The sequence below is a fragment of the Rhinoderma darwinii genome, chromosome 12 (assembly GCF_050947455.1).
Source record: "Rhinoderma darwinii isolate aRhiDar2 chromosome 12, aRhiDar2.hap1, whole genome shotgun sequence".
Lineage (NCBI taxonomy): Eukaryota > Metazoa > Chordata > Amphibia > Anura > Rhinodermatidae > Rhinoderma > Rhinoderma darwinii.
The window spans coordinates 67,713,697-67,731,937 of NC_134698.1; the positions used below are offsets into that span (position 1 = coordinate 67,713,697).

At 45.4% G+C, this 18,241-nt stretch overlaps 1 protein-coding gene across 1 annotated transcript; it reads right to left on the minus strand.

Annotated features, from left to right (window-relative positions):
* Positions 1 to 1,353: 1,353 nt before the first annotated feature.
* On the minus strand, positions 1,354 to 15,754 carry SGPP1 (sphingosine-1-phosphate phosphatase 1). The gene is made up of 3 exons (XM_075843754.1): positions 15,044 to 15,754; positions 3,800 to 3,889; positions 1,354 to 2,280 (listed from the first exon to the last, which is right to left on the minus strand). The coding sequence occupies exons 1-3, from the start codon at positions 15,656 to 15,658 to the stop codon at positions 1,729 to 1,731; spliced, it is 1,257 nt and encodes a 418-aa protein (XP_075699869.1). The 5' UTR covers positions 15,659 to 15,754; the 3' UTR covers positions 1,354 to 1,728.
* Positions 15,755 to 18,241: the final 2,487 nt, after the last annotated feature.

Below are 18,241 nucleotides of genomic sequence, written 5' to 3' on the forward strand. Positions count from 1 at the left end.
GCCCTGTTCACCGAACTATTTCTCCCATTGACCGGAAGATTCCTCCTCCCATTGACTTCAATGGGAGGTTTGGGCGGAATCCACCCGAAGATGGAGCAGGGAAAATAAGTGTTCGATTCCCATTGAAATTAATGGAAGGCAAAATTTTGCCGCAAATTTCCTCCGTGCGAGCATACCCTAACTGTAACGAGCCGTGCACCTGTGTTTCCATCACATGACCACTGACAAAATTATATCCACTGGAAGTAAACAATGAATGATCCTACTAAATGAAAGCAAGCAGAGATCTTGCAAACCGTGAGAAATTAATACAGAAAGAATATTGAAAAATTGAATAACTTAATTATACAAAAAAAAACACAACAACAAAATTGTGAAACCGTACAAACCTTTTAACTGGCTACTTAGCAGGTGCTGCGCTGTACTCCTATGAATTATACAGTAGCCCACCGGGTGAGTGCCCCAATTAGGTGCAGGCGATCTTTTCTCTATGAATTACATCCAAATTCTGAAATATTAACGTACCATAAATGTATTGCTCCCAGTAATGATGGCTGAACCCAGGCCACACCAACCATGTTATAACCTCCACATAAGAGGACCGTTATATGTATTGTGCCTTACAATGTGTGCGGGGGTGCTTAGAACCCCCCAGTTTTACTATCAGTGCCTTAAACATTATTTTGCAATAGCTGGACCGCAAAGCCCTAGAAGGAATGGACAGCCAGGCATACATTATATCGGATTTGGAATAGACTAAATAGTCTGGTCACGTGCATACATGAGTGAGCACCTACACACAGGGAAGAGGGAGCCTAATATATAGGATGCATAATGGCTAAAATGAAGGGAATATACATAGTGGTCACTAGAAATGAAAGAAAAATTTAAAGACAGAAACAACAAGGACATCTATTAGGTGCCCATAAAGAGTTAAAGTGGTTAGGAAAAAGGACTAGTCATTTCCAGACACAGCGCCACTTTTGTCTGAAGGCTTTGTAAGGTATTGCAGTTCAGCTCCATTCACTTGAATGGAATCAGCAAAAATGCCAGACTCTATGGACAAGAGTGGTGTCGTTTCAGTACAAAAATAGCAGACCCTTTTTCCTAATCCTGGATAACCCCTTTAACCTTGTAAGTGCTGGGAGTGCCCATTGTACAGCCCAGCGCAGCAGAAGGACTGCTGGACAAGGTATAGGAAGCCTGGCCCGCAGCGCCGAAAAGGTTAATGCATTGTGGCCATTATATAAAGAAGCATGCCAAAAAGACATGACTATTGCAATCTCTCCCAAGATATTCCTGGTATTACAGTTCTGCTGCATTAAAAGGATTTACACATGCAAACAACGGGCATCGCCGTGTAAGAATTATTCCTCGAGCTGGCGCGATGTTGCCTTTACATCACAGTATACATGGCATTTGTGATTATTAGCAAAAGAAAGGCACAGTTATCAAGCAGTTTCATAGAGTACCTGAATCTAAAGCAAAATGGTTTTCAGATATAAAACCCATATACACTGCGCTTGCAAGTAGCTGCAATTAAAAAAAAAAAGTTAATCAAAAAACCGCCTAGGCCCAAATGTCATTTTTCTACCAGTGCACTATAGAAATGAATAGGAATTATTCAACTTTTGAAGCCCCTCCCTCCAAGAGGGCAACAAGTCCGCCTTGAACGTTCCGAATAATACCGCTAAGAGCCTCGTCTATCCCGCCTGGACGTGTTTACCATCAATGTAGCCCGACCCATGTAAATAGATATGGGACAACGAACATGACTGCGAATCCGACCATGCCATAGGTGAGATATCGGTAAGGCAGTTCCACCTCCATCCGTTGTCTTGCCTTTCTTATATCATCACAAGGAATGCCAAACACTTTGCACGCCATAGGAATGGTGATCATCTTCATGACGGCTCTGATCAGTAATAAAACTACTAATCCAATTAGAACTCGTAGCATGGCTTTTCCCAGCAGAGTCGCGGTGAAAGGTGGAATAATGAAAGGCATTGTATCCGGTGACGGTTCCTTCAAGAACCCCAGCATGTAACTCACGTGTGACCCGCAGGCGATCCCGGCTCCGCTGCCAAGAATCTCTGCCGTGTCCCCTCGAGAGGTGCTCCATGTATCAAGCGTGAAGGAGAAGATGCCCAGGGCAAGGTGCAGGCTGATGATAATGAGGGGGGCATACTTATAAGTCAGGTTGAAATTGTCAATGATATCAAGAGCGGGATGGAAGACGATCAAAATGAGGATTGTGTATAGGACACCAGCTACGACGTCCTGCCGGAAAAGAAGATAAAGGATTTAGAAGAGGGCGCCATAGCCAAGCCCTTATTTGGGGTCCTATATAGAAAACAGCGGTGTAGTCATAGCAACAACTTTGTAGTATAAATCTTATTTCTATTTTGCGCAGTTCTGTGAATGTAACCGGCAGTGTAAACAATGGAAGCTTTTATTTTGGTTTCCATGGCTACGTCCAGAGACACGATCTCGATTGTAATTGTGTTGCTTTTATTTACATTTTTTTTATATACAAACAACAAATCTGCATTCTTAGGCCCTGTTCACACTGAGTTTTTTTTACACGGTTTTTGACGCGGAAACCATGTTGGAAAACGCGCCAAAAAAGTCCAAAAATGCCTCCCATTGATTTCAATAGGAGGCGGAGGCGTTTGGGAAAAAGCAGCAACATACCCTATCTTCGGGCGTTTACGTCTCTGACCTCCCATTGACATCAATGGGAGGCAGAGAAAGCGTATTTTGTGGCGTTTTTTGCTCATGGCGCTCAATGGGCGCGAGCGAAAGACGCCTCGAAACACGCTGCTAACGGCGTGCAGGCAGATCGATATCTGCCTCAAAATTCCAAACTGAATTTTGAGGCAAAATTTTCTGCCTGCAAAACACTCCGTGTGAACAGGGCCTTACTAAAGTTCATAAATCACATACATAATATAGAGTATTTGTGTATAAGTATCTACTGTAAACTAGAGGATAAAGTGTATTTACATATATACATGTCCTTGGAAGACCAGAATGCCCTTCAGGCTCCCTAATGTGTTTGTGTGTCCCAGAATTGCTGGAGGGTGCGTTACTGACGACTTGTCACATAAAGGACTTCTCTGGAGAAGGCGGCCGCCAGTCCCCAGTACTGAAGTCAGGAATATGAGATAAAACGCAAGTCATTAAAGCGTATTATGGTTTTAGCAAAAATTCTTTGTACAATGAAAATGTAGAACATTTCCTAACATACTTTCTGTATCAATACCTGATGGTTTTCAAGATCTCTGCTTGCTGTCGTCATTTAGCTTGAACCTTGATTGTTTACTTACAAGGGACTAAAATCTGTCCTGGTCATGTGACGGACACAGGTGCACGACAGACCTCTGATAACTGTACTTTAAGGATGGATTCACACGTGGCATATTTTGCGCCACGGATTTGGCCACAGCAAATCCTCCACAAACTCTGCATGTTTTACATGGGGACTTTGTTGCAGATTTATCATGGAATCGCTTTCGATTTCACCACTGAATTGCGCTCCCATTGTGATGAACTGTGTAGCCCAGGCCTTTGCTCCATACCAGTGGTCTGCAACCTGTAAAACAACTACTCCCATTATCTCCCGACACTCTCTTTAGGAGTTGAAATTTCAAAACGGCTCGACAGCCAAAAGTCGGAGACCACGGCTTTATCCCAACAGACAAATACGAAGATTGAAATCACAATCCACATAAATCGGTCAAATTATTACCTGTGCGAATAATTGAAAGAGAAAAACGGGGGGAACCATGTGACTTACCAAAACAGAATGCATTCCCATATAAACCCGACTAAGGCACACCAAGCAACACCAGACCACGGCAAGCAGCAGCCCAAAAAAGAACGGATACTGAATTAAAGGGGAAACAAAAAAAGAGTTAAATATCTGAACTCAATACAGAAGATACATTGAGAAAATGCAGATTATTCTTATGCAATACGGTGTCCTCGTGATCCTTATATAATCCCCGTAACACCACAATAACACCATGTGTAGGTAAAAGGTCAGGTTTAGATTTCCTACCTGCCATGTCTTATCAATGCGACTTAAAGAGGCTCTGTCACCAGATTTTGCAACCCCTAGCTGCTATTGCATGTGATCGGCGCTGCAATGTAGATTACAGGAACGTTTTTTGTTTTTTTTTAAACGAGCATTTTTGGCCAAGTTATGACCATTTTTATATTAGCAATGGAGAGAAGGTCGTACATTTGGGGGAAACTGGAGATAGAGAAACATCTGACTGCACGCACTCAGCCTTTTCTGTATGTCCCATAGACTATAATAGACTGGTTGGTCACCTCCTCGCCAAAGCAGGGGACTCCAAATATAAAGTGTGTCCCTCAGGTGGAGTCCAGGGCTGCACTAGAGGATCTTTTAATGTGGTCAGTTGAGCGTGAACGGTCTGTAGCATGGATGGCCACTATATAAAAGAGAACTCTACCTGGACTAGATGTTGAGGACTTGATTTTACAGCTTCCCTCACAGCCTGGGGTTGGTGTAGAGAAGCAAAGTCACAATGGCAGTATATTAGGAACTCTACCCGGATTCCAGGATTTGGGCGCCATATCTTTATAGTATTGTCTTTTCAGAAGGACACTGCACAGTATTGTCAGCCATGCCTTGCACATGAGCGGATAGATTTAAGGTTGGAGCTGGTGAACATGAGGACCATCTCATCACAAGTCAGAGGGAGAGTAAAGGGGGTTTACACTGGGCGATCGGGGAGACAATTGTTCATATAACGCTCGTTGCAGATAATTGCGCTGTGTAAGCAGGGGAACGATCGGCAGATGAACGAGCAAACGCTGGATCATCTGCTGGTCAGCAGAATACAGTGCCGCCTACAGCAGGATACAGTGCCGCCTACAGCAGGATACAGTGCCGCCTACAGCAGGATACAGTGCCGCCTACAGCAGGATACAGTGCCGCCTACAGCAGGATACAGTGCCGCCTACAGCAGGATACAGTGCCGCCTACAGCAGAATACAGTGCCGCCTTCAGCAGGATACAGTGCCGCCTTCAGCAGGATACAGTGCCGCCTTCAGCAGGATACAGTGCCGCCTTCAGCAGGATACAGTGCCGCCTACAGCAGGATACAGTGCCGCCTACAGCAGGATACAGTGCCGCCTACAGCAGGATACAGTGCCGCCTACAGCAGGATACAGTGCCGCCTACAGCAGGATACAGTGCCGCCTACAGCAGGATACAGTGCCGCCTACAGCAGGATACAGTGCCGCCTACAGCAGAATACAGTGCCGCCTACAGCAGAATACAGTGCCGCCTACAGCAGAATACAGTGCCGCCTACAGAAGAATACAGTGCAGAATTCATTGCCGCCTACAGCAGAATACAGTGCCGCCTACAGCAGAATACAGTGCCGCCTACAGCAGAATACAGTGCCGCCTTCAGCAGGATACAGTGCCGCCTACAGCAGGATACAGTGCCGCCTACAGCAGGATACAGTGCCGCCTACAGCAGGATACAGTGCCGCCTACAGCAGGATACAGTGCCGCCTACAGCAGGATACAGTGCCGCCTACAGCAGGATACAGTGCCGCCTACAGCAGAATACAGTGCCGCCTACAGCAGAATACAGTGCCGCCTACAGCAGAATACAGTGCCGCCTACAGCAGAATACAGTGCCGCCTACAGCAGAATACAGTGCCGCCTTCAGCAGAATACAGTGCCGCCTTCAGCAGAATACAGTGCCGCCTTCAGCAGAATACAGTGCCGCCTTCAGCAGAATACAGTGCCGCCTTCAGCAGAATACAGTGCCGCCTTCAGCAGAATACAGTGCCGCCTTCAGCAGAATACAGTGCCGCCTTCAGCAGAATACAGTGCCGCCTTCAGCAGAATACAGTGCCGCCTTCAGCAGAATACAGTGCCGCCTTCAGCAGAATACAGTGCCGCCTTCAGCAGAATACAGTGCCGCCTACAGCAGAATACAGTGCTACACATCGACATTACATCGGTTTCCTGCTCACCTTAATCTTTGGACCTGACAAGTCAGCATTAAACCTCATTATATAACACCAAGTTATGCAAGTTTCTAATAAACTTTGCCTTTCCCCATTTCAGATTTCTGCTCACGGTCAGTGAATGGTCACAGGGTTTCCACCAGCTGAACACCCCGTCCTACTTTTACACAGCTGATAAGGTTGTTACAACGTGTCAGTCTAGGTTATAGCCTGAAATCCAGGACAGGAGAGACATTCGGGCTTCTGCTGCTTTTAACAGTGACTTGCAATGACAAACATTGTAACAAGCACCTCAGCAGTGAGCAGCATTGGGTCTATATGGGGGTTTCAGCCTCTGGATGTAAAAAAATAAAAATATATATATTTCCTTTTACTGACAGCAAGCAGACTTTTTTTTAAAATGGTGAAGAAATGAAACGCAAAGTATATTAGAAAGTTGCAGCGATTATTATACTAGGATTACGATTTTTTTAGACAACCGCCTTACAAACACCCATCGATGACACACGGTCTAGTCATTTTATAGAAGAGCGACCATACAGGTTAGAATATTTGGACTCTCTAAAATGTGACCCTTTTTCTGTTTCTTAGAGATGCAACCCCAGTAGTGCCAATAGTGCCAGCTGCGCATCTACGAACAAGCAGAAAGATCGGGGTCAGTGATACAAGTCATAGCGCGTGCCCAGTATATACAGAGGCTCATCCTCAATATTCCTTCAGCCTGGTAGTCGCCAATATGTCTGCAGTGGTGTCTCTCAACGCCCAACAGTATCGTGTGATGATGTAAAACCAAGAACATTTATCATTTTGGAGAAGTAACAAGTAGTGAAAGTCAAATGTGACATTTCCTATGAATCATCCTTGCGAAATAAAAAGCTAAAAACGGAGAACGTGCTGCAGAAGACGCCATAATGTATTCCCTCACTGCGCACGGCCGTATTACAGATCCGTAACGCAGCGCCCATAGCCCATTACGGGCCCGGACTATACACCCCCAGTGATGTCCATCATTACAATGACATTTTTTATGGCCAATTCGATCATCCTGACAATGTAGATTAGGAAAAGACGGGCGACCGTTTACATTTAGACAAACTATAATAATTATTTTCATGTAGAACTGATCAGTTTTCGCCAATGATACTTTTTAATCATTAGGCTGTGTTCACACAGAGTTTTTTTTGCAGGAAGAAAATTCCTCCTGCAAAAACTGCTCCAGACGTTTTTTGCACAGTGGTTTGACAAAAACTCGTCAAAACACTCGTCGAGGCGTTTTTTTTTCCCGTTTCTGACTGATTGAAATGGGGTTTTGGAGGCGGAAACCGCCTCAAGATGGGTCATGTCGTTTCTTTTTACCGCAACGCGGTTTTTCTGCTCGCAGTAAAAAGAACTCGTCCGCCTCCCATTGAAATCAATGGGAGGCATTTTTGAGCGGTTTTTGACGAGTTTTGCGGAGCGGTTTCTGCGCTGTGTGAACAGGGCCTTACGATCAGATACCCACTATTCAGAACGATTATTTTTAGCTGTAAACAGGCCTTAAGGTGTGAACACTTCCAGGACACCTTGTTAGGTTTACTAAACAGTCTATGAGGTCTCCGTGTTATTCACACAACAAAGGAGGGTCCGGACAGGAACCGATGACATTGACAGCCGTACATCGCACCGTCAGCCATCGCGCTCTCTATTACACGGGTCGTCACGCTTTGGATCTTGCTTTTTTTGCTGTGAAATCGCTACAAAACGCTGCGGCTTCACAAAAATGGTGGACGTGTAAATGCACCACACGGCCCATTATCACAGTTTTTAGTGATAAACACTTAACAAAACTAAACTTGTACATATTAGTGCGGAATTTATGCTCCCCATTGAAGTTTACAGGCCAAAACCGCAGCGTCTCCGCACAGAGCCATAAACGACGCGCTGCGAAATTGAAAGTAAAACCGCGGAAAATATTTTGCACAACTTTTTTTTCCGCAACGTATGGCTGAGATGTGATAATTCGCATTCACTTTTGCCGCTACTGTAAATGCTGCAGGATTTAAGCACAGAATTTCGTTGCGGAAATTTTGGAACGTTTACGCTACATGGGAACCCGGCGTTATTTTGATTTGATTTCTTTTTTGAAGAAGTTTCAAGACTTTCAATTACACCTCGCTTCTCTTTCGGATTTAAAAAAAAAACAAAAAAAAACAAAAACAGAAAAACAACAAAAAAAAAAACACAACACTAAAAAAAAAAAAACACAACACTAAAAAAAAAAAAACACGCTACACAACAAAAAAGCCACAACATAAAAGTACATCAAAATACATAGTAATATATAAACTAAAAAAACCTCATATGATCACGGTCAAAAGTTTTCCCACAATTGTTGATCTGGGTGATCATGGCTAAAAAAAAAAAAGGGGTAGAAAGCCGGGGACCCCACACATCAGACCGTTACAGAATTATCCAACGCTTCATTGAGGTGAGTGCTATTTATATATTCCTTTAAATAAATTAGAGGAGTATCACATTGTCATACGGGTCATCGGCAGTGGACGTCCTCATAAATAACGGAGAACTAAGTCGTCAGAGCAATTTTATCAAAGAGAGTGGTTTAAAAAAAAAAAGTGGCTCTGACTGGCGTAAAAGTACAACTCCCAGCATGCCCAGACAGCCAAAGGCTAGGAGTTGTAGTCCAACTACAGCGCCAAAAGATAACAGAGAAACTCACCCTACATGGCGAAACCGATGACATGCAAAACGTGCTCAAGGTCTCACCCTCCAAACACATTCACATCACCAAGAAACAAAGGAAAACACTTTATTAGGCCCTGTTCACACTGAGTTTTTTTGACTAGTTTTTTGGCACGGAAACCGTTCCGCAAAAACGCCCAAAAATGCCTCCCATTGATTTCAATGGGAGGCGGATGAGTTATTTTACCGTGAGCGGAAAAACCGCGTTGCGGTAAAAAGAAGCGACATGACCTATCTTGAGGCGGTTTCCGCCTCCAAAACCCCATTTCAATCAGTGAGAAATGGGAAAAAAAAACGCCTCGACGAGTGTTTTGACGAGTTTTTGTCAAACCACTGTGCAAAAAACGTCTGGAGCAGTTTTTGCAGGAGGAATTTTCCTCCTGCAAAAAACTCAGTGTGAACACAGCCTAATAAAGGTTGCAAATATACGGAAGTCTTAGGCTAGGGCTACACAGAGACATTTGGTCACAGGATTATCATGACTTCTAGGTTCCCCTATGGGCATCCAGGTTGTATATGACCTCCCGGCCAGGTCACACTTTTTGCAATGGTCACCTGCGGAAACATTGACATTGTGTTGGGGTAATCCCGGGATGAAATGTTGCTGTGTAGGATTAAACCAGACGTACCAGATACTACATTTACCTCGTAGACGGCAGTTTAACCTGCAAAAAATGCGTGGATTTTAACGATCATTTAAACCGTGCCAATATGCGCAAAAAACTAATGTCGGCTGGGTGTTTCGAGCGCCACTGATACCCTAGAGGGAAATGCCATGTAATTATTCATTAGGGACTCACGAGTGAATTATTATTTGGACCATCTGTATAAGAGGTAGACTTTTGGGTAGATTCATGGAGGACACAGAAATCTTTACGTTTTTGGAAATGTCCCCCACACTGAATGGTGACGGACAGTACTGACAAACACCAATACCCCTTCCAGTCCGGCAATAGGACCACTTCTCACTGGCACAGAGTTTTAGGAGGGAGGCACAACACTACTGAGGGCACGTAAATGGAGAAAGGTGGCGGCACCAACTCACGATCCACCAGACCAGATGGTTCATATAATATGCAATGGTGAGAAGAGATCAAAATACAACAAGGTCAATTGGGTGCAAGAGAAAAGTCAAAAAAGACCTAAAAAAATCCCAAATCATTCCTTAGGAAGCTGTAGATGAAGGACAGCCATGATATTCTTCCACCAACGAGTGATGATTTAGCGAGAAGTTTCTGTTCGAAAAATGGTCTATTACACGACAGAAGTTGCTAAAGATTTTCGCCGTTCACTTGTTACTGCGATCGCCTCTGATCCGCTAAAAACTAGAAGATTTCTGATTAGACGAGGGGACGTGGCGGCGGCGAACGATAATCTTTCATTCAGGTAGATGTAGCAGATCCACGGAAACTCAATGATTTATCGCTCGGTCGTTGCACGCCATTACACGACGATTATCCCTTATATTGGAACGATTATACAAAAAAAAAAAAATTGTACAATAATCGCTCCATCTGATAGGGCCTTAACCCGGTTCTGTTACACCAGCAGATTTATGCCGGTAAACTAGCGCTGACCGATGATATTTAAAGGGCTTTACCTGCCGCTACGCTACCCCCTGGGCAGCAGAAATATTTTTGAAGACTGATATGGTTTCTGTACATTTAGGGTATGTTCACACGGCCTATTTACAGACGTAATTCGGGCGTTTTTGCCCCGAATTACGTCTGAAAATAGCGCCTCAATAGCGCTGACAAACATCTGCCCATTGAAAGCAATGGGCAGACGTTTGTCTGTTCACACGAGGCGTATATTTACGCGCCGCTGTCAAATGACGGCGCGTAAATAGACGCCCGCGTAGAAGAAGTGACCTGTCACTTCTTTGGCCGTAATTGGAGCCGCTATTCATTGACTCCAATGAATAGCAGCGCTAATTACGGCCGTAATTGACGCGACGTTCAAGCGCCTGCACATGCCGTTACGGCTGAAATTACGGGGATGTTTTCAGGCTGAAACATCCCCGTAATTTCAGCCGTTACGGACCCCCGCCATGTGAACATACCCTTACAGACAACCTGCAGTCAGGGAAAGGGGACGACAGGCGGCCGGCAGGAACACTCACCCCTAACAAGATTTGTTTCAAAGTTTTTGTATATTTACAAAACCATTAGGGCCAGTTCACACAGAGTTTTTGGACGCGTAAACCGCGTCGGAAAACGCTCCAAAAACCGTCTGAAAATGCCTCCCATTGATTTCAATGGGAGGCGGTTTTTTCCCACAAGCGGAAAAACCGGCTCGCGGGAAAAAGACGGGACATGCCCCATCTTCGGGCGTTTACGCCTCTGACATCAATGGGAGGCAGAGAAAGCGTATTTCGCTGTGTTTTATGCCCGCGGCGCTCAATGGGCACTGGCGAAAAAACACAGTGAAAATTGGCGTGTAGGGAGAGGAAAATCTGCCTCAACATTCCAAATGGAATTTTGAGGCAGATTTTCCTCCTACAAAAACACTCTGTGTGAACAGGGCTTTATACTGATCGGTCCCATAACCTGAGAGTCCTAACAGGGCACATGACAAGGATTGTGAAGATCTGAAACCCCCTTTAACGGGCATCTAAACCAGACGTTTTATCCGCGACAGTATCGGATCTACAAATACATACAATGTATGCGAAACGACAGTTTTGGATCTTCTCCATTTGACTCCTTTACTATGAAAACACAAACTTATTTCTAAGCAGCTTTTCCCTGGCCTGAATACAGAAGGAATAATACCTGCGGCAATGACTGATACGCACTATTAACGGATCACAATTTAATGGTGGAGTCGTCCAGGTTTGAGCTTTCCAATTACGAAACGTGGTATTCCCGCCTGCTGGACGACAGGTCACTCGCCGCGTGGGAATCACGGGGGATGGGTGTGGGTGGCCGCCTAGCGATAGTCAGAAGTGACCACATTAGATCTGCGTGTTCTCGTGCCGGGCGGTCACCTATTCCGTAGAGGAATTGGCCAGCAGGACTTCTACTTGAGGAGAACATGGGCTACGAGTCCCGACACTACAGCGTTAGGCGAGTTATTGAACATGCGGAGTGACATCAACAACTCCTGACAAAGCTTGAACTGTGCGACACAAGAGTAAAGGTCAACGGATGAGACATTAATAGTCATTAAAAGAAATGCTGACAAGTTCTGCTGAAGTGGAAACGGAAAGGACTTTATCAACTACATGTGCGGGTCACACAACCAGCGCTCCCCATTATCAGCCCGGCCTTATACCGCCGACATCAAGTCTGGAGATTACAGGAATTATTTTTTTTGCCAACAAAGCAAATTTATAATTTATCCAAGTTATCAGACGACCATAAAAATAAGACCAGTAAATACGTGCAACCTATTAACCCCCCAGAGCCGACCACGTAAGCCAAAATAAAGTGTGTACGATATAGAAACCGCACATAGCATCGAGCTCCACCAGTCCGAAGCGCCGTCACTGCAAAGTTTGTGTGGGACTTACTCACACAGCACAGCGTGATCTCACGAGATCTCGCTGTGCTTTCATTCATAGCGTGATCTCACGAGATCACGCTGTGCTGTGATTAAGTCCCACACAAACTTTACCGAAGTGTCGAAAGTGTGAATAGACATCGCATCCTGGCTGGAAGTGATGTCTATTCACTGTCAAGACACTTCAGTAAAGTTAATGTGGGTGCAGGTGTCAGCACAGCGTGATCTCGCGAGATCACGCTGTGCTGAGTACAAATGGACATGAATGGAGAGAAGTGTATGACGCTGATTGGTCACCGTCATACACTCCTCTGTACAACACCCACTTGGTCAAAAGTTAAGAAACTAATTAGCATAAATCTAAAAATGCTCATAACTTGCTAAAAAAAATGATCGTTTTTCAACATAAAACCACTGCTGTTATCTGCATTACAGCGCCGATCACATTATGTAGGAGATAGGGCACTTATAATGTGGTGACAGAGCCTCTTTAAATAGGATCAGAGCTGCAGGATTGCAGCTCGGCCGCTATTCCGTGGCCGGAGGCAACTGCTTCCGGCATGTACGTCCGGTGCCCAGAGGATAGGTCATCAGTTGTCAGAAGGAGGAAAACCCCTTTAAACAAAACTGTATAAGAAAGTAGCAAAACTTTACATCAATTCAACTCCGCTACTTCTCACTGGACAGACCCTCTAACTCCTAAACTAAACCCTTGTGTGCAGATGTTGCCATTTATAACTTCAGAGGAACGATACGGAGAACAATTGTTCTATTATCTGTGAACTCTGCATCCTTCACATGACCTGCATTCTTCTAGCAGCCTCCAACAACATCATCTGCTCCCAATTCAGATAGAACTCTGCAACTTGTACAAGGGATGGGACCTCACAAGCTTGTCATCTACAAGATTAGGGCATTCTGAGTGAATAGATGACAGTCCCCCATGCAGGACCCTCATCTAGAAGCCAGGGAAGCTACAAAAATATTTTCAAGTTCTGGAGGACCCAGAATGCTCATGCATGACACGAACAGCCTATTGATGTCAATGAGAAGTGTGTAATACTTTATTTGCCCTGTGGTGGTGCTGCAGGGAAATTGAACGTTTGCTACTAGATTACCCCAATCGCAGCAGATAGCTGAAGGTCCCAGTAGCGGGACACCCCACACGGTCCAGAAAAAAAAAAAAAAAGAGCCATGTAAATAGTCCCATAGACATGTATTGATTTCAATGCAGCCGTCGGACAGCGGTTATAAAAACGGCCGAGTTCCTCGGTCGCCTGAATAGGGCATCAGACTATTAAAAGAGCAGATTTTACTGAACTACAAGTCCCAGCATATAACTAAACCTTAATCATGATAATGAAAAGTTGTAAAACTTTGTAATAGACTGTTCAAGTCACATTTTTCAATATCTTTGATTGCTGTCGGTGAATGGGAACATTCTTTACATCCAGGGGCTTAAAACCTGTACAAACAGTCCTGCTCCCAGCTGAAGATTTGTACCTATACAATCCATCAACACCAGTCTGAGCTAAACAGTTTGGATTCCAGACTGATAACTTTTACCTGCACTGATACATTGTAGCAAACTATCAGGACATGAGATTTGTGCTGCTGATCTATTTTGTTTACAGGATTGTCTAAACTGGTTACAATAGTAGCAAACTCTTAGCTGTGACAAGTATTAAAGGGGATGTCCAGCAGGGAAACACTTTCTGCAGTCCTCCGGGCTGCTAAAACCAAAGTGTAATATTACACGGTGCCAAGCCAAGAGAATGGGTGGTGGTGCCACGTCCAAGGCCTTATTCAGACCAACGTTGAATACGTCCGCGTGACGGCCATTAAAACAACGGCCATCACACGGACGCATGTATTTCACACGGCCTATATTCTTCCGTTTTCACATATCCCTCCATAGACTAGTCTATGGGGATCCGTGAAAACAGAACCCGCACGGGGGCACCTCGGATGTTAAAAAAAGTCACGTTTTTCACGTCCAAGTTTCCCGACGCTCGTGTGAATCTGGCCAAAGTAATAGAGGAAGGTCTTGATGCCCGAATAGGCGAAGAAGACAACCACCTATCAATCTATACCGGTTTTCAGCCTGTGGATGCAAACAAGAACGTTTTTACTCACTGACTGCAAGCAGAGATCTTGAAAATGTGGAATAATTGATACACAAAAGGGAGGAATTTATTATTCTTTCTACTCTGGTTTTCTGGTGTAGAAAAGCTGCAAATGCTTCAAAAGTTGAAACGTGCACAAAATAAATTGCGCCTTTTGAGGCATTTGCCCCAATCACGGCACTTTACTAAAACTGGGAGCGAAAGACAAATTTACTATTTTTATGCCAGAAACTGGTGTAATTTAGTACAAATTTAGTAGCTGGCGTAGATCTGACTTTCTGGCGCACAGACGGAGTAGCCTAATTTATTAAGTGCAACTTTTAATAAGTTAGGCGAATCTCAAACCGGCGCTATTTAGATTCAGGATTCATTCCTCATGCACCAAAACTACACCCACGTGCCGTGGCAAGCGGCCACACTGTTAATACCGGGTAAAATCACGTGGCCATTTCTCTCCGAAAGTAAGAGAGATGCGTGGGGCGCCGCTACGTGGGACGGTCTGAATCGCCAACCTTTATAATTTCCCCCTAAAGTATTTAAAAAAAGTTTCATAACTTTTTATAGTAAGGGTAACCACCCTCCCCATACTTCAGTGGAACATCTCTGCCACCCCCTCCACAATTAGTGGTAGCCTCCTTGCTGCCATCGGATCATTACCTGCCATCTGCCCCAGGTGAGCAGCAGGAGGGACAGGGGGATGGCGGTGCCGGACATGGCATGGGTGGAGGGCATTCCGTACTCGGAGTTGTAGAAGACCTCCAGCTTCAGCACAGGCGGGGAGGGCGGCCGGGGCCAGCGGATCAGGTCCTTGGTGCATTGCCCGAGATACATGACCCACACCCAGATAACGATCACCCGGCGGCCGACGTGCGCGTCTACGTTCCATATCCAGAAGGGGAAGAAGGAGATGTAGAAGAGCTCATTGCCCAGCTCCGTGCCCAGTGTGAACAGGTAATACAGCAGCCGGTTGCGGATGATGAAGTGCTGTCCCTCCTCCCCGGTCAGAGAGTTCCGCCGCATCGGCTGCATCTTCTCCTTCTCCTCCTCGCACCCGGCAGCACCGTTCTCCAGGGGTCCATTTTGGTGCCGGGTTCCCCGGTGCCTGGGCCCGTCCCCGGCGGCCTCCTGTGTGTCCCTCTGCTTCTCCTCATGTGGTAATGATGAGTTCTGCACTCCGCACAGCTGCTGGAAGCGGGCCACCTTCTCCGGGTCCTGCAGGGAGTCCGTGAGCCGCTGCAGCCGGGTATACGCCGATCCCATGGCGCCCCGCATCCCCGCTACTAGCGACACTGACACACGTAGCCCAGGTCAATCACAGCAGCAGCGGGCACCTCCTGTCACTCTGGAATCTCGCCCCGCCCTCCGCAGCATAACCACGCCCATCATCACAGCCACGCCTCCTCATCACACGACAAGCCCCGACTGAATTTTACGCCTGTAGGCGGTGAGGGTGGTCATGTGACCGGTGCTGGCCGAGGCGGGAACTCTGCCTGTATCCAGTGTTACCTCAGGGCTCAGACTTTACCTCAGCAGAGGTCGTCGTGTAGTCATCTTGATTCTTTTAAACCTCATCATCACCATTGACACCTTACAATTTTCTTCACTACCAATAGGCAACAGATAAAATTGATCCTGCCCATAAGGCTCAGTCCACATCTCGTTTTGTGCACACGTTTATGGTATATGACGACGGATACGTTTTTAAAGTTACAAAAACGTATGCATTTGTAACATGCTTACGTTTCTTTGTAGTATACGTTTGTGTCCGTTCTTATAAAAACGGATACGTTTTTTGTTCTTTAGCTAAGGGCCTGTTCACATCACCGTTCATTTCCGTTCCGGGGTTCCGTCGGAGGGTTCCGTCGGGTGAACCCCGCAACGGAAAGTGAAACTGACAGCACAGCTTCCGTTTCAGTCACCATTGATCTCAATGGTGATGGAAACATCGCTAATGCTTTCCGTTCGTCACCATTCCGGCTGGTTTCCGGTTTTCTGACGGAATCAATAACGCAGTCGACTACGCTATTGATTCCGTCGGAAAACCGGAAACCAGCCGGAATGGTGACGAACGGAAAGCATTAGCAAAAAAAGATACAACGTAAACACACAAAATGTATGCACAAACTACACCATTAGGGCGTCCGCCCTGACCATAGAAATCCATGTGCACGCTGTGGTTTTCTCATGTCAAAACGTGCACGTCCGAGGTACAGTAAAAATGAGACGTGAACTGAGCCTAAGGCCTTATTCACACAAACGTGTCCGTTTTGTGCACGAAAAAAATGCAGCGTTCTCGCTGCGTTGCAGTTCCGTGTGACATCCGTGTACGGCGCGCGTCTGTTTTTTATGCGCGTATGTCATCCGTATGTCGCACGTTTTTTACGTCGGCAAAAAAAATGGTGTTTTTCTTTTTCACATCATATATTTAGCAACAGTTGCGTGAATCACAGACAACACACGGATGTGCGTCCGTGTGCTGTCCGTGATTTTCACGCACCCATTGACTTCAATGGGTGCGTGATGCGCAAAAAACGCACAAGAATAGGACATGCAGTGAGTTTCACGCAGAGGACACACCCTGCGTGAAAAACACTGAATGTCTGAATGGCCCCATTGAATTGCATTGGTCCGTGTGATGGCCGTTGTTTTAACGCGCGTAACACGGACGTGAAATACGCTCATGTGAATAAGGCCTAATACAGGAGTTTAGAGACAAGTCTCAGGATGACTATTTACATGTTACAATTCAATAAATTGTAGAATAAATTGTCTATTTGTCATGGTTTTATATTGCGCCAACGCATTTCGCATCACTGTACAGCGATTCTCACCATTACGCACACTAAAAATAAAATTTTCATGGCCATTGTTCACCGTTTATAGCTTTGCGCATTTATGCTGACCAATTATAGCCAATGCAATTGTAATTATATTTTCTACGTGTTAATTGGCCTTGATGCTTCCTAAGACACGCTGTATTTTCAGAGATGACTATGGTTGACACCTTTTTCACCCCAAAATACCAGCCAGATTTTGTACTGTGATTTTTGCGTAAATCACAGTACAAAATAAAATAAAAAGCCACAAAACCGGCACATGTTATTATACGCCACACTAGTAAAAAGTGGGTGTGATTTTGGGGCCATCACTTCAGAGTGAGGCCCCACACACGACCGTAGATTTTGTCCTTAATTACGGACGGTAAAAACAGGCCGTAATTAGGGGAAGGTGTCCGTGAATATTTATGGGACAGTGTCTGTGCTGTAGAAAGACTCTGCAAAAGATTGGACATGTACTATTTTTTTGCTCTTTACGGACCGTGCTCCCATACTTTTATATGGGAGCACGGCCCACAAATGTGGGTGGCCAGCCACACCCGTAATCACGGACCATGATTACGGACACGGTCGTGTGCAGAGGGCCTTAGTGTGGTCTGGGAGCCCCTTACAAAAGTGGCCTCCCATTTACTAAACAGATTAAAGCCATTTTTTGGGCGTAAATTGTATGATGTGCACATTTTCTTATAACTGCTCAAATTTCAAAATGTTTTCGAGCTCAAAATGCGTCAAGTTTATTAAGGGTATGTTCACACGGCCTATTTACGGACGTAATTCGGGCGTTTTTGCCCCGAATTACGTCTGAAAATAGCGCCTCAATAGCGCTGACAAACATCTGCCCATTGAAAGCAATGGGCAGACGTTTGTCTGTTCACACGAGGCGTATATTTACGCGCCGCTGTCAAATGACGGCGCGTAAATAGACGCCCGCGTCAAAGAAGTGACCTGTCACTTCTTTGGCCGTAATTGGAGCCGTTATTCATTGACTCCAATGAATAGCAGCGCTAATTACGGCCGT

Bases quoted from the DNA above. Each gene is read 5' to 3' on its own strand.
- SGPP1 (XM_075843754.1), bottom strand. From the start codon at position 15,658: ATGCGGGGCGCCATGGGATCGGCGTATACCCGGCTGCAGCGGCTCACG. The intron at 3,890-15,043 runs GTAATGATCCGA...CCTTTAATTCAG, and splicing joins TCACCTGGGGCAGATGGCAG to TATCCGTTCTTTTTTGGGCT. The intron at 2,281-3,799 runs GTAAGTCACATG...CTTTTCCGGCAG, and splicing joins TGGGAATGCATTCTGTTTTG to GACGTCGTAGCTGGTGTCCT.